General features: G+C 34.4%; 1 protein-coding gene across 4 annotated transcripts in view; it reads left to right on the top strand.

The window, feature by feature from the left end:
• Positions 1-14,208, top strand: part of LOC131854668 (uncharacterized) — a 474,411-nt gene that overhangs the window by 283,424 nt on the left and 176,779 nt on the right. For all 4 annotated transcript variants that reach the window (XM_059205801.1, XM_059205803.1, XM_059205800.1 and 1 more), the window contains exon 4: positions 3,113-3,249. In XM_059205801.1, the coding sequence (XP_059061784.1) occupies positions 3,113-3,249 (137 nt within the window). The remainder of the gene's footprint in view (positions 1-3,112; positions 3,250-14,208) is intronic.

The following is a 14,208-nucleotide window of genomic DNA, read 5'->3' as shown; positions in this document are numbered from 1 at the left end:
AATATACATAGAAAACACCCAGACCGATACAAACAATCATACTTATGAATGCAAATGTCACACACATTTGCATTCATTCATTCCGTGGGAGGAATCGAACGGGCGGCCATTGGAAGTAAGACGGTGTGCTAAACCGCTAGACCACCGAGGCCGTCAAGGTTTCCAAGCAGCTCTTCTCGAGACCAGTGTGGTTCTTCTTTATTTTTTGTATGTAACCGATTCGCTGTCCTGCTGTATGATGACAAACACCATTTAAAGCATTTTTTTGTCTACAACAAAATATAATGAGGTCCAAATTTTAGCTTATTTATCGAGGCCAAATGAACTGGTGCCCGTAGATACGGCCAAGACTAATTTTCAATTAAAACTTCATCAAACTTAAGCTACGGGTAAAGTTGCAAGTTTTTGGTCCAAGTTACCGGCTATCGCCTATTATGATAAAAACAGTCTCTATAATTAATGGCGCAAACAACAGCATAATTTTATAATAAATTGTTTATGAAAGTAATCCAACTATTGAGATTTGATTAATGGACTTCCTTTCATGACATGGGTCATCGACCCGTACACGAAAGTTATCGAGTCGAAAGAAAATAAAAAAATCTTAACGTTATTGAAAATGTATGAACATTAATAATGAGAAAATGTGAAACATTAATCTGACAAAATCAACAGGAAATTTTGATGGTAATGTAATTAACTTTAACTTTACCCCAATTCTTGTACGTACTGAAAAGATGATGTGTTTAAGTAGTTTCTTGTAATAAGATTATTCAATTTAATATTCATAGCAAGAGTTTCACATACCTATAACTTCCTGCTATCCCTGCATAAAAAGAGTATATTTAAATTAGAATTATAATTATAATAATTATAATTAGATTTATTCGTAAGATGATTCATGTTTTAAGAGACTATATTAATACCAATAAAATCTCCTCTTCAAATCATTTTCCTCTTTCCTGAGGATCCAGACAGCCCTTCAGAATTACTTTCTCTATGAATTAATCCGTCCTGTGTTGATATTTTCCATGGTGAAAGGTATCATGGTATCTGGTGTCCAGCGATGACCTAATTTGGTCAGATCATTTTGTCATTTATCCTAAAAATTTATTTAAGTTAAAAGTTATTGTAACATTTCTACTTCAATAAATCGTCTGTGACTTAGACCATAGTAAAGATAATATCTTTGCTGCCAAACTAAATCGCAGGTAACTGCGGTTTCTAGTCTGTGTTTATCTACTTCCAAATTAATGAGTACGTAATAACTAAGTAAACAATAACTACCTATGTTTATATACCTTTAGACTATTCATCAGTTCATGAGGATGAATTGTCGTTATGGGAATTCAAAACAAGCTAACGGCCCACCTGATGGTAGATGGTACACGCGCCTTATACGCAGAAAGCACCAAGAACACATATCATCATGTGATCTTCCGTGAGCTGTCATTCTACATATCTACATATTACATATACCTCTAGAACCCCTAAATTTATATATGTATATGTAATATTATATTATACAATGGAGATGCGTTCTTAATTATTTTGATTAGATTACCATCAATAGATGTCAACCTACATATATCAAGTCGTAGGCATTACTAGTAACGGATAAAACGTGGTCTTACCATGTGATTTCCTTATTTATGTAATTGGAATGGCAAATAAGTTGACCATCTGATGGTAGGTGGTAACCGTCGTCTAAGAATACTAGGGTTGTTACTAAATGATACCTGTGATATCACTCATGCGTTGATATTCTATAGGACTAAGATGTCATGTCTTATCCTGTAATTTCACTGCCTAATCTGCACTCCACAACCGAAAAACAGTTAACAAAGTCGTTACTTGGCAGCTGAAATAGGTGAGACTGACTACACACGTAGACGACTTTTTACAATCTATTTCTAGTTCCTTGATATTACGGCCTCGGTAGTCTAGCGGTTTAGCAACCGCTTTACTTCGTATAGTCGCGGGTTCGATTCCTTGCACTCGTATTCACAGAAAAAAGTATGTATGTATTTATATCAGTTGTCTAGCAATCATAACTTAAGCTCTTCTTAGCTTAGGACTAGATGGCGTTGTGTGAATTGTCCATATTATTATTATTACATCTGAATACTCAGAGATATTAAATGGTTTTCAAGATCTCAACACATGCAACTGACAGATCGGACTATCCAGTGGTAATCTGTCACTTTCACACCGTGTGTATTGGAAAGGGATAACCATTCGACTATCATCGACTGGAGGGTTCATGTCAACACATGTGACGTCACAAGTGGACCGTGCCTATGAAATTGGATTTTTATCCGATCTCGCGATAAAGCACGTTGCGTTTGTGTGGGAGAACTGTGCTTGTATGCTTGCTGCATACTGACTGTTACCCGCGCCTTATCCTGTTTTTTTCCCCCGTATTAAAATCTACTTCATATTAAATTCCATTAAACTGTTCAGCCGTTTAGCTGTAAAAATATCACAGACTAATGATATGTATCTACATTTTCTCAATGTGGATATAATTGTGCTTAAGGTACTTGTACCACATTAATTTAATAAATTATTTTGAATAGGTACCAATTTTTTTATATTAGTCAGCCAGTATTATATATAGCCATGCTATTTCAATAATTCCATGGCCTAATATATATACATATATATGGGCGGTAAACATTTACGACTACCACGAAAAACTTTTATCAATAGAGGTTAATATAAGACTTAGGAAAGTCACAAATAATGTAGCTTTCCATTGGTAAAAGAATTTTCGAAATCGGTTCCATAGATCCAGAGATCCCCCACAATCTCAAAAATTCAAACTTTACCTCTTTGCAATATAAGATTTTTTGTATAACAAATCGCTAGGATTCACACCGTTGCAATTATATTGGGTCTTTTTAAAAAAAACAACTTATTATCAAAATAACACCCCTGCATCTATTTTGTGACTATAAAATAGGGATTTATAATAAAAAAAGTCCCAAAATAATTGCAGCGGTGGGTTTAGAGGGGATTTTTTTAAATTAAATACTGTAAATATAAAAAAAAAAATTTTGAAACATTTGTTTTTTTTTGTTGCTTATTGTGTGTGTTTGTTTGTTTACAGCGCGAGGGTGCGGCGCGCAGCGATGCGGAGCGCGAGCGGCGCGCGCGCGGCGACTGGGAGGCGCGTGCGCGCGCAGCCGAGGCCGACGCCGCACGGCTTGCCAGCAAACTGCACGCGGCGCAGCGCGAAATTGTCAGGTATGTCTCTACCTTATTCTCTCAGAAATAGAGTTGCTTTTTTTAAACACTTATTCGTGTTTTAAACATATCAAACGTAATGGAGGACCGCGGCTAGGTGGAGCGATGGCATACGTAGGGTTGCGGGTAATAACTGAAAGAGAAGAGCTGAAGATCATGCCCAGTGGCGTGCCTTGGGAGAAGCTTATGTCCAGCAGTGAACTGCAGTGGGCTGATGATGATGAAATATTTATTTATTGATATAAATACATACAAAGACATTGTACATACATATTCGGGTATCATCTTCTGGGGAATGAGCTATATCTTCTTTAGTAGAAAGTATAGCCTATGCAGGGGGAGATACAGGTACCCACGTAGACGACACACACTTGTACACTACGAATCTTGGTAAAACATGAACAGCCGTATTGTTGTCAACAATAGAAATGAGTCTATCTTTAAAATTTTAACGATCACATAAACATCACCAACATTACTATACTACTGATCCCTAGAAGTAAATAAACACTTACGTTTTGATAGCTGACACTACCTTTGCGAAAACGAAACATTAAAAATTAATCATTCACTTAAAAATCCTGACTGCTAAAAAAGTAGTTACATGGTTCCATATAAAAATATTCTTAGCAAGTGACGTAGGTCTGACTAACTCGTTAACAACTTGGAACGTAAATCACACAACCTTAAACCATACAGATTCGAAATTTAATATTTGAAACGGAACAGAGATCCGCGGATAGATAAGAGAACGGTTACTCAGTTCGGTAATTAACGAACTTCGAGTTCCATTTTCGAATTTACGGCAGCGGTGTAATCGCTACGATGTCATTGGGCAGCGATAAGCGATCGTCCGATTGGCCGATGGGCCGTAACTTCGAAATTCGAACTCTACGGGATTTACGGTTCGAGAACCGTTATGGATTTGACCCAATTTGGCCGGGCTTCGATTGAAAATTGGATTTTTTCGCCTATTCGCACCGTCTATTTATTGGATGTAAGGTGCTTCATTGATATTAATCTCTCTTAAGTTGGAAAGGGTCTGAAGGATGATATGGGTAAATTACGTTCTTTTATTCTTCATACCTTTCATTCTCAGTAAATATGCAACTTTTAAAGTAGGTGAATATGCGTACTTATATTCATGTAGTAACTTGATTGGAAGCTGCATTTCAAGTTAAGAAGGCAATGAATTTACATACGTACGATCATATAGGAGCCTTCAAGAATGCAAGGTATCACTGCTATTACACTATAATCAGTGAATTCCAGGGTTCCTGTCTTATTACTAGATCATTTTGTATTCAATTTATTTTAAATATTTTTTTGATTACGTGGTCCATTATAACCATCAATAAACTAATGCGGTACTCTCCAAAATATTACTTTATTATTTTCGTCGAAATAGCTTACTCAGCACAATAATGGAGTACATTTAGCCGGCGAACCGTGAACATCCGAACGGATCCAGTGTCAATCACACACCGTTGTGGGAGCGGACGCATCTGGCCCGCCGTTCGGGCATTTTAGGGTTACATTGAAAATGTAAAAGACTAAAACCATGTATTTTTCTTAGTGCTTGGTTATAATAATAATAAATAACACTGGACAATTAACCCAACGCCATCTAGTCCCACGGTAAACAGAGCTTGTGTTATGGGTACTAGACAACTGATATAAATATTTAGATGTTCTTTTTTTTTTGTAAATACATACATTCATACAAACCGATATAAATAATCATACTCATGAATACAAATGTTGGCACCCTGCGAGAAATCGAACCCGCAACCATCGGAAGTAAAGCGGTGTAAAACCACTACACCACCAAGGCCTCTCCTTTTTATCCTCTTATTCGGGAATTCTAGCGGTCCACCAGTAGAGAATTATAGGATGAAATTGAAATCTGACCGGTTTGCATATCTTGCGTTATTACGTATATTCACAATGGTGTCCAGTGGGCATTATGGATATTCACCTGTTAAAGTATATTGTTACCAAATATAGCCCATAATCCAAATGACTAAGAAGCTCTTGCTCTCTATACAGTAATTAATTTATATATCAGTTAGAATTGTATTGTTATTGCCGATTTTTAAAACAATAAATCAGGTGAATTTGTAAGGAACCATAGACTTCTAAAAACTACGGAACTTGCCGGAATTTTATGAAGTTTTTCGGTCGGCAAAAGAAAACCAAATCCAATTCGTCAAAATATTTCCGGGGGCGAGATAAACCGATTATTGCGGTCTAAAAAACAGTGATACTATTTACTGTTTCTGTTTTCAAATATCTAACCGGCAATATGAAGCTTGTGTTTGAATTGTAGACTTTATTGTTTACGTCCTAAAACTTCTATTCGCGGAACATTATTGCGCTGTAAAATAAATATAAATTGCTAAATTTAAATTTGGAATAAATTTATAGAATTGCATAAATGTTATTTTCGAGTTCGCCACTTTATTGACATTTAGACGAACTCATTGGCGCAGCAGTTTAGGATACCCATTAGCTTATTTTCTAATGGTCGCGGGTTCGATGCCCGCACAATACAAATATTTGTAATCACGAATACGTCTGTTTGTATTCACCTGGAATGTATGTGTATTTACAAAAAAGTATTTAAATTCTTCTATCTATTGTTTAGTACAGATGTAAACAAGGTTATAATCTCTCAGGTTATATTTTTTTTATCAAAAATTTCTTCGATATTATAGTAGTTAATATACAACATCCACTTTTATTATTATTTTTTATTTATTATATTATTTAATATACAATTCCTTTTAAAGTGAACATATAAAAAATGTACAACTAATACTATAAACAAAAAAAAATTGGCGTTATGATCATTGTCCTTAACCTTAAATTAAATCCAAGCCTATTTCTATAAAAAAACAATACCCCTGCAGCTTCGCCACGAGTCCATGACTAGCTCTTTCAGTTTAAAGCAATAAATTATCAAATCTCCAGACATTAGGGCATCTGTACACGGATCACGTGCCGCTCCGTGCGGTAGGCTCGGCCACTCCGCGGTGCACGTGTGAAGGGCGCTTACCTTATTTGTATGGGTGGTGTATAACAAAATCGATTTATAAAGGGAGGCTAGGTATGAAAGTGAGAGCAACTTTGCATCATTTTGTTTGTTTTGTTTTATGTTTTAGTTGACCTCCCGTTATTGTTATTCAAGTGTATATTATACATTTACTGAAATTCACTGAGAAAATTTTGGAAAAATTCAATTTAAAAAAGAAGATAGTTTTTATGGCAAATAATAAATCTAGTTTCCTATTACAAAGACAAGTTATTAGCCGTGACATTGCCTGCTGTTTTTTAGATAGTCTGTGTTTCAGAAAGAAAATATAGTATTTATCAGTCCTCGTGGTACTATTTATTTAGTCGTAATTTAGATAAACACAGTCGTTTCAGTTTAGATGTGACAAGTTAACAAATAGACAAACAGACACGCTTTAATATTTATAATACTAAGTATGGATTATTGAACGTACAATTTTTTATAAGGCACATAAACTCATAGTATACGAACAAACAAAATTCACAATCTGAATGTATAAATATGTTTGCACCGTGCGACCAACTGAACCCGCGATAATCACAAGTAAAGCAGTATACTAAATTGCTAGACCTCCATCGTATATTAAGTGTGATACCTCAGCCCTAAGGAATTACATAAGAGATAAAATCAGCGTAACGTGACGATGTTACTAAAATTCAAAGATAATTTTAATCACTTGAAAAAGAAAATGGTGCTCTAGGTAGTATGCAATGCATACCAACTGCAATAGGGTTAGCTAGTTGCCCCTTTCTCAATAAGAACATCATACATAAAATATGTTGAAAAACATATATTATCATCCACGTGTATCGAGTTACAGCGTGGTGCGTACTACATCGATACAATCTGATATCGATTGCGGATCGAGTTACACTCGGGCGATCGGCACGCGCGCCCGTAAACATTCCACGTCGCGCCATCAATATTCATAATGCCTAATCGTGAATCGATTCGTGGCTAATATCGAATACGATTTGTTGGTAACTCGAGAGATGCATACGTAGTTACAGAGTTTGACTACGGAATCATGAAAACTATAATTTCGTAATTTATAGCTAGCTATCACAAAATTGCAATTTTAACGTCTACTAGGTTGTAAATGTAAATGTAATTTGGACTCCATTTTCCGCAATCAGCTTCTCATCTGGACTGTTGTACGTGTAGAGCCGAGGCTATTAAAGTACCCAGCCAAGCTCCTGTCGAAATCGCAGAAGTCTCCTGTTGTCTTCATAGGCTTTACGAAGCGACCTCACCGTTCCGAGAACTTGTGTTCGTTGTGTGGCCACTACTACGCACTCCTGTATTTCGGCCATTTCTTCGGCTTTAAAAGTTGGCCTTAGATATAGTAGCGATCTTTCGCTGTACAATCTAGTTCCGGTTGTAGAAAAAACTGTTGGTACCTACCAACATTGACATCGTTATTACTCCAGTCAGCTCGTGATCACGGCTAGTGCAACCTAGTACAGTTTACTTTAAAAAAATGTTCATGTTAACTCCCGACTAACAATATAAATATTTAGATATATTGTTAGCCGGGATAGATTATCTAATTTAGAACTTCTACTAAAAGTTAAAAATAAAGCCTTTCGTTTAATAACAAATAGTCGAAGCTATATCAGAGTCTGGCAACACTATACAAATATACCAAGCTAACCATGAACTTCGATAAGCGGGCCGCCATCCCCGACCTAATCCAGGGCTGTCTATTTACGGCCCCCTTTGCTCGTAAAACTTATAAATAATAAACGCGCCAAGACGGTGGGTCGCATCGCTCCCGGTGCAATGTTCAGATACCGAAGTGATAACAGAACGCGCCTCTTTTATAGTTTCCCTGTCAAAAATCTTTAGAGCATCACCAGTGTTAATTTATATTGTAAACCTTACAGTACTTTTTACGGATATATTTTCGTTTTACGTTTTCACGGTGATATTATTCACATTTCGCATTAATCGCTTTTTTTATTTAATTGGAACGGCAATTCTGGCGGTGTGTCTAACGTTAAATGGTAAACTGCGACTAGACGTTAAAACATCACGGTTATCACGTCGTCTTGTGACATCATTGATTCTACTAATCCAGCGACATTTCCTACGATTTTTACTCATTATGTGATAATAATAACCCCCCAAAACAATTCACATAGCGCCATATAGTTCTATGCTAAGCAGACCTTGTGTTATAGATATTAATAAGTGATACAAATATTCTAACGCACCTTTTCTCTGTAAATACGTACATAATATACGTAGAAAAACTCAGATACAAACAATAATACTTATGAATACAAATACTCGATTCTTCGAACCAACAACATTGAAAGCAAGGCTGACAAAATCCTTCATTATTGTGTACGTACATAACACCTAGTCTCTAAAAAAATATAGCGTGTTACAAAGGATGTTTTGATTGATAAAATATTTAAGCAGCTGTCTTGTTACGAGACAGGCCGCCTCGTGGGCACTCGACTAAAAATAATAAGACACCCCATAATACCTCCCCCCAAACTCCTCCTCAAAAGCGTGACGGAATTTAATACTCTCAAGTGTTTATAGATAATCAATTTCATGTGTTTCGATTTTTATGTATACCAGCCCACCATAATGGTAATTTTATTTTGGTATTATTCAAAATTAGGTATTAACAGCACTGGACGTAAAATCTATTTTAATTTATGTTTAATATGTGGATCAAATGTTCTCAAATCTTTTCCAACAAAGTACTAACGTAGAAGGTTCAGATTGAGCCGTTTTAACGTTTTAGGCAGTAACATTAACCGTTCTCAAACTTTCCAACCAAGTTCTAATACAGAAGTTTCGATTTCAGCTATTTTATTTTTGAATATTTTAGTCCATACCATGTTCAATATTGAAGCAGCTTTGATTATTTATTCTTATACTTGTTTATTTTACAAAATATTTATTTAAATTTGCCGAAAATATTTCGTAATGTACCCAAATAACAAAAGAATGGAATTGAATTTCAGTTATTTACAGTCTGATGTTGATCATATAACTCTCCCATAAGCTTCTGAAGTGGCTACTGAATTGATACTAAATGTTATATTTGACGACGGCCTCGGTGGTCGAGTTTTTACCTTCCTTCTGACAGTCGATGATGGTGCTGTGTGAATTGTCTTAGTGTTACTCTATTTATATAATCAATAACAAAATCCTTAAAAATAAACCGACAAAATTGAGATGTCACTGCAACCTGATACGCGTGCGTAATGATGGCCACCCCAGTAATGGAGTTCTGTAATTGTCTGTTTTATTTTTTTGTAACCCTTGTTATTTTTTTCACCAATGAAAATTATTCTTGTAATTCTAAACTTTGAAAACACTTTGATACATGAAGAGGAAGTAATAATGATGTTGTTTGTTTAAAAAACATAAGAAGTGGTAAATTTTCGCAGATATTGTTTATAAAATTATTATATCGCGACCTTAACTAGAAATATAATAACCAGAGGTACGTGTAAGTGTTGTCAATTATCAATTATCATAATATTTTTTAATGGATGATAGAGGTTCTCCTGGCTGCGCTAACGGTTTTTCCTGGTGGGGCACCGGTGGAGGATAATTCTATATAATATAAATAAGCTAGTTCGTATATAAACTGATAAGGTAACATTCTAAATCTTGGCTTCCTTATTAATATTATAAGTAATTGTGTTTGTATGTCTGTCAAAACTACTGAACCGATTTAAATGAAATTTGGTACACTGATAGCCTATACCCTGAGAAAACTACCTTTCAATGGCAAGTGGTCATTTTGAAGTTAAAACAATGAAATTTTGTTCTTTGATTTTTGGATTACATAATAAAATACTATTTCTTTATTTAGTCAAGGTTACTGTTCCACGTGGACGAAGTCATGGGCACAGCTAGTGTATTATATATTTCACCTAAAACAAAAGCCTGTTATTATACTGATAAATTTACCCTGCAATTAATAGTGCCGTACAATTTAACTACACCTCGAGGTATAATCACAATTAAGATATTAGATAAATATCTATAATGACATACGCATAAAACACTTACGCGTGATCAGTTTCGTTAAACGATAGGGGTCTATACCAGTGTATAACTAATACAGTTATTAGTTACAAGTATAATAATTGCTCTATAGTTAATGTGTTTGTAATAGATTGGTTTTTAATTAATAATCATTATAACCTTGACGACCTCGGTGGTCTAGCGGTCTAGCACACCGCTTTACGACCGATGGTCGCGGGTTCGATTCCTCGCACGGCACAAACATTTGTATTCATGAGTATGATTGTTTGTATCGGTCTGGGTGTTTTCTATGTATAGTATGTATGTATTTACAAAAAAAAAACTATGTATCATCAGTTATCTAGTAGCCATAACACAATTTTAGGTAGCTTAACTTGGGTCTAGATGGCGCTGTCTGAATTGTCCTGAGATTATTAGTATTATTATTATTATTATTATTTAAGGATCTACAGTATATTCTGTACACTTTAGATCCTTAAATAATAATAACTACAAATCTTTAAATTTCTCAGCTTGTTCTATACTACTTACACATGTCTTATATATATAATATAATAATAATAATAACCTTGGACAATTAACACAGCGACATATAAAGTCGCAAGACTAAGATTACTAAACAACTAATGTAAATACGTTTTCTTTTAACTACATGTTTTTTTTCGTACCGTAGTCTTTGGACCCCTGTAACAGAGGTGTCACGTGCGCGTTGCCGAGCCTTAAGAAACCTTAATGTACCCTTTTTGAAAACCTCATGCTGTAGTCTCTCAGGAAAACCTCGGCAAGTAGTTCATTCCACAATCTAAGTCTCTGCGGGAGGAAGCTCTGAAATCGCTCTGTCTGAGACCACTTAGGTTCCAGCGTGTGGGGATGAATTTCCTGTCGATGACAAGCGGTGCGATGGTATAAGGAAGCCGTGGGAATCATGTATAATATACATAGAAAACACATAGATGTTTGAGGATCGAACTCACGCCTATTAAAAGTAAAGAGTGTGTTAAACCGCTATATCATCGGGATCATATTTATATCATTTATATCAATGACTTAAGCCCTATTTCTATTATTCCTAATATTAACTCAGGTCTTTCTTTTAATAATACGTTTTACTTTCGTGTAACAAAGTTAAGTACTTTAAATAATTATGATAAATTGGACTACTTCTAAATAGCTGTAGTATTGGAGGAGTTTTGTTGCAAAGGTTCACTATGACACGACAATCTTATATACTTGACTAGCTACCAACTCCGGCTTCGCACGGGTGTACATGTAAACATATAAACCTTCCTCTTGAATCACTCTATATATGTATTTAAAAAAACCGCTTCAAAATCCGTTGCATAGTTTTAAAGATTTATGCATACACAGAGACAGACAGCGACTTCGTCTTTATTTTATACTATATAATGTTGATATGTAGAGTCAATGAGCGTACGGTTTAATACCGTAACATAAATATCACGAATTGAATTCTGATTAATACCAAACTTTTTGTTTATCTAGACAACTTTTTGTTTGCAGACACTACTAGTCGACCAGCTAAAGATCTTTGAATCAGCAATAACAAATACATATAATGTAACTATATTCAAAAGAGAGTTTATATGCGTATATGTATCAGATTCATGTTAATGTGTGTCATTTTTTTTTTATTAATGTAATGTATTTTTATGCATATTTTTAAAACAATATTAGCTTTTTGCACTTCTTCTCTATAAACTATAAGTGTGCGAAATTTCATACTCCTCCATCCTCCCAATTTTCGTAAAATTGGGTTCAAAGATTAGTATAATGATTTGTGAATATACCGAAACATGTCAAATGTTGTGTTCACTACAATGACGGGATTTGACACTGTCTCTACCTGTCTCTTCTGGGATAACAATCCAGAAAGTATATTCATCATCGTCATCATCATTACATAGTATACAACAAAGTAGCTATCGCTGTCTGTCCGCCCCTAAGCATGCTTAAATCTTTACAACTACGCAACGGATTTTGAAGCGGTTATTTTTAATAGATAGAGTGATTCAAGAGGAAGTTTTATATATATAATACATGTACACCTGTGCGAAGCCAGGTATGTAATATTTATAAGTAATTCTATTTATTCTGTATATACCTGTATATACAAAATACCTCAATGGAATTACACAGACAATGCAGTGCAACATTTCCTTAATACCCTTCCTTACAATTCACAATGTTCTTTAATTCCGGCGATACTAATACTGTCAAAAGCTCTAGGTTTGGAAACTGTTTAGTTGAGAGGACTGGGTGTTGGGGGTGGGGGGTTGCATTCGCTGCTAGCATCTGCAGCTCTTTTATTAACCCCAGTTAAGGACGGTTTACACATGCAGTCAACGTGACGTTAAAATATAATATAGAAATATTTTGTTGTAAAAGAGGGATATTGTACCTAAGTATGATATTTTTAAAACTATTTCTATCTTTACTATCTCAGTAAAAGAGTGTGTAATTTAAATGTTTATTATTTTTACGACATAAAAAAATCACTTTCTCTATTTGTCTATGGTATTTGTATATAAACACCAATAATAATATAATTCCTTTGGAAGTTGGAATTCTATTTTATTGTATTTTAATTAAATTTATGTTTAAATAAATTCTATCTCTATATTATTACAAACCTCCTCTTTTTTGTTTACAACATTTTAAAATGTATAAAAAAAATATTGTGTGATTTTTCTTCTTTTCATTTTTCTTTTCTTTACTTAGCCTATTTCGTTCTATTGATCTAATAAACGTATTGTCATATATTTCATTAACAGAAAATTACATATACAAATCCCTGAAGCTATATAAAATGTATGGAACTATTATTTACCCGAGATCCTTCGTAAAATATTGACCAATTAGATAATTTACACAGATAACAATATAGTGCTTTGCTCATTAATTTCTCGCACGATTGCTGAATAGAACCCCGCACCGTACAAGTATAAACGCGCCGTCCTCACTAGCAACACTTGTCAATGAAAATTAAGCCGAACAGTCCCTCATCTTTGTCGCATCCTAGTACATTTTCACTTCTACAACTCGCATGTTAGCATTTGCAACCTTAATACATAAGAATAAGGCTTTCATTGTCACACACAGATAGGTTAAGATATGAAATAGTGGTACAGACGTGGTACTTTCATTACTCTAGCTCAAACACGGTTCGCAATTAGCTCTCGGCATGAAGGAATGCTTGTTCAGATTTGTTTTCGTATTTCCTCAGTTATGATATGTGTTGAACTTTAATTAGATCTTGAGACAGCACTGCGGAACAAATATATAGTACATACATATGTATCTCATATACATATTTAGGTAAATTATTACTACTGGTGGTCGGATAATGATGGGTATTAAGTTTTAAAGTTATTATTGTTTTACTTATTGTAATAAATATATACCATTGTGAATTTATTACAGGAAATCTATACTCTGATATAGGTACTTGTATATATTTATGGATATGAGCACACATAAAAATCTGCTTGACATTTTGTATTTCACTATATTGTACCCAAGAAATGAGAAATAAAACTGAAGCCGAAATTATTCTTATTTTATGTTGTGTAATCACAATAGTTATATTACAATGTTAATAAAATTACCAATTACATACTCGATTCCCAGATGTGTTGTACAAATGTTAAGATGTAAGAACTGTTAATATTTTGGCATATTATAATTTGTTATAAACACTTTTTTAACTTTGTTCTATTTTTTTAACGCCAAATTTATTTACGGTAAGGGTTTTAGAAACGAAATATAGAGGCCTTAAAGAAAAAATTATCATGATATACGTGTGAATGTAAAATTATTCAGTACTTTGATTTTTTACATTTTAT

The sequence above is a fragment of the Achroia grisella genome, unplaced genomic scaffold, assembly GCF_030625045.1.
Source record: "Achroia grisella isolate CSIRO2021 unplaced genomic scaffold, CSIRO_AGI_Agris_v1 utg1241, whole genome shotgun sequence".
Taxonomy (NCBI): Eukaryota; Metazoa; Arthropoda; class Insecta; order Lepidoptera; family Pyralidae; genus Achroia; species Achroia grisella.
Note: the sequence above shows the minus strand (reverse complement) of the source record. Positions and strands in the feature narration are given on the sequence as shown.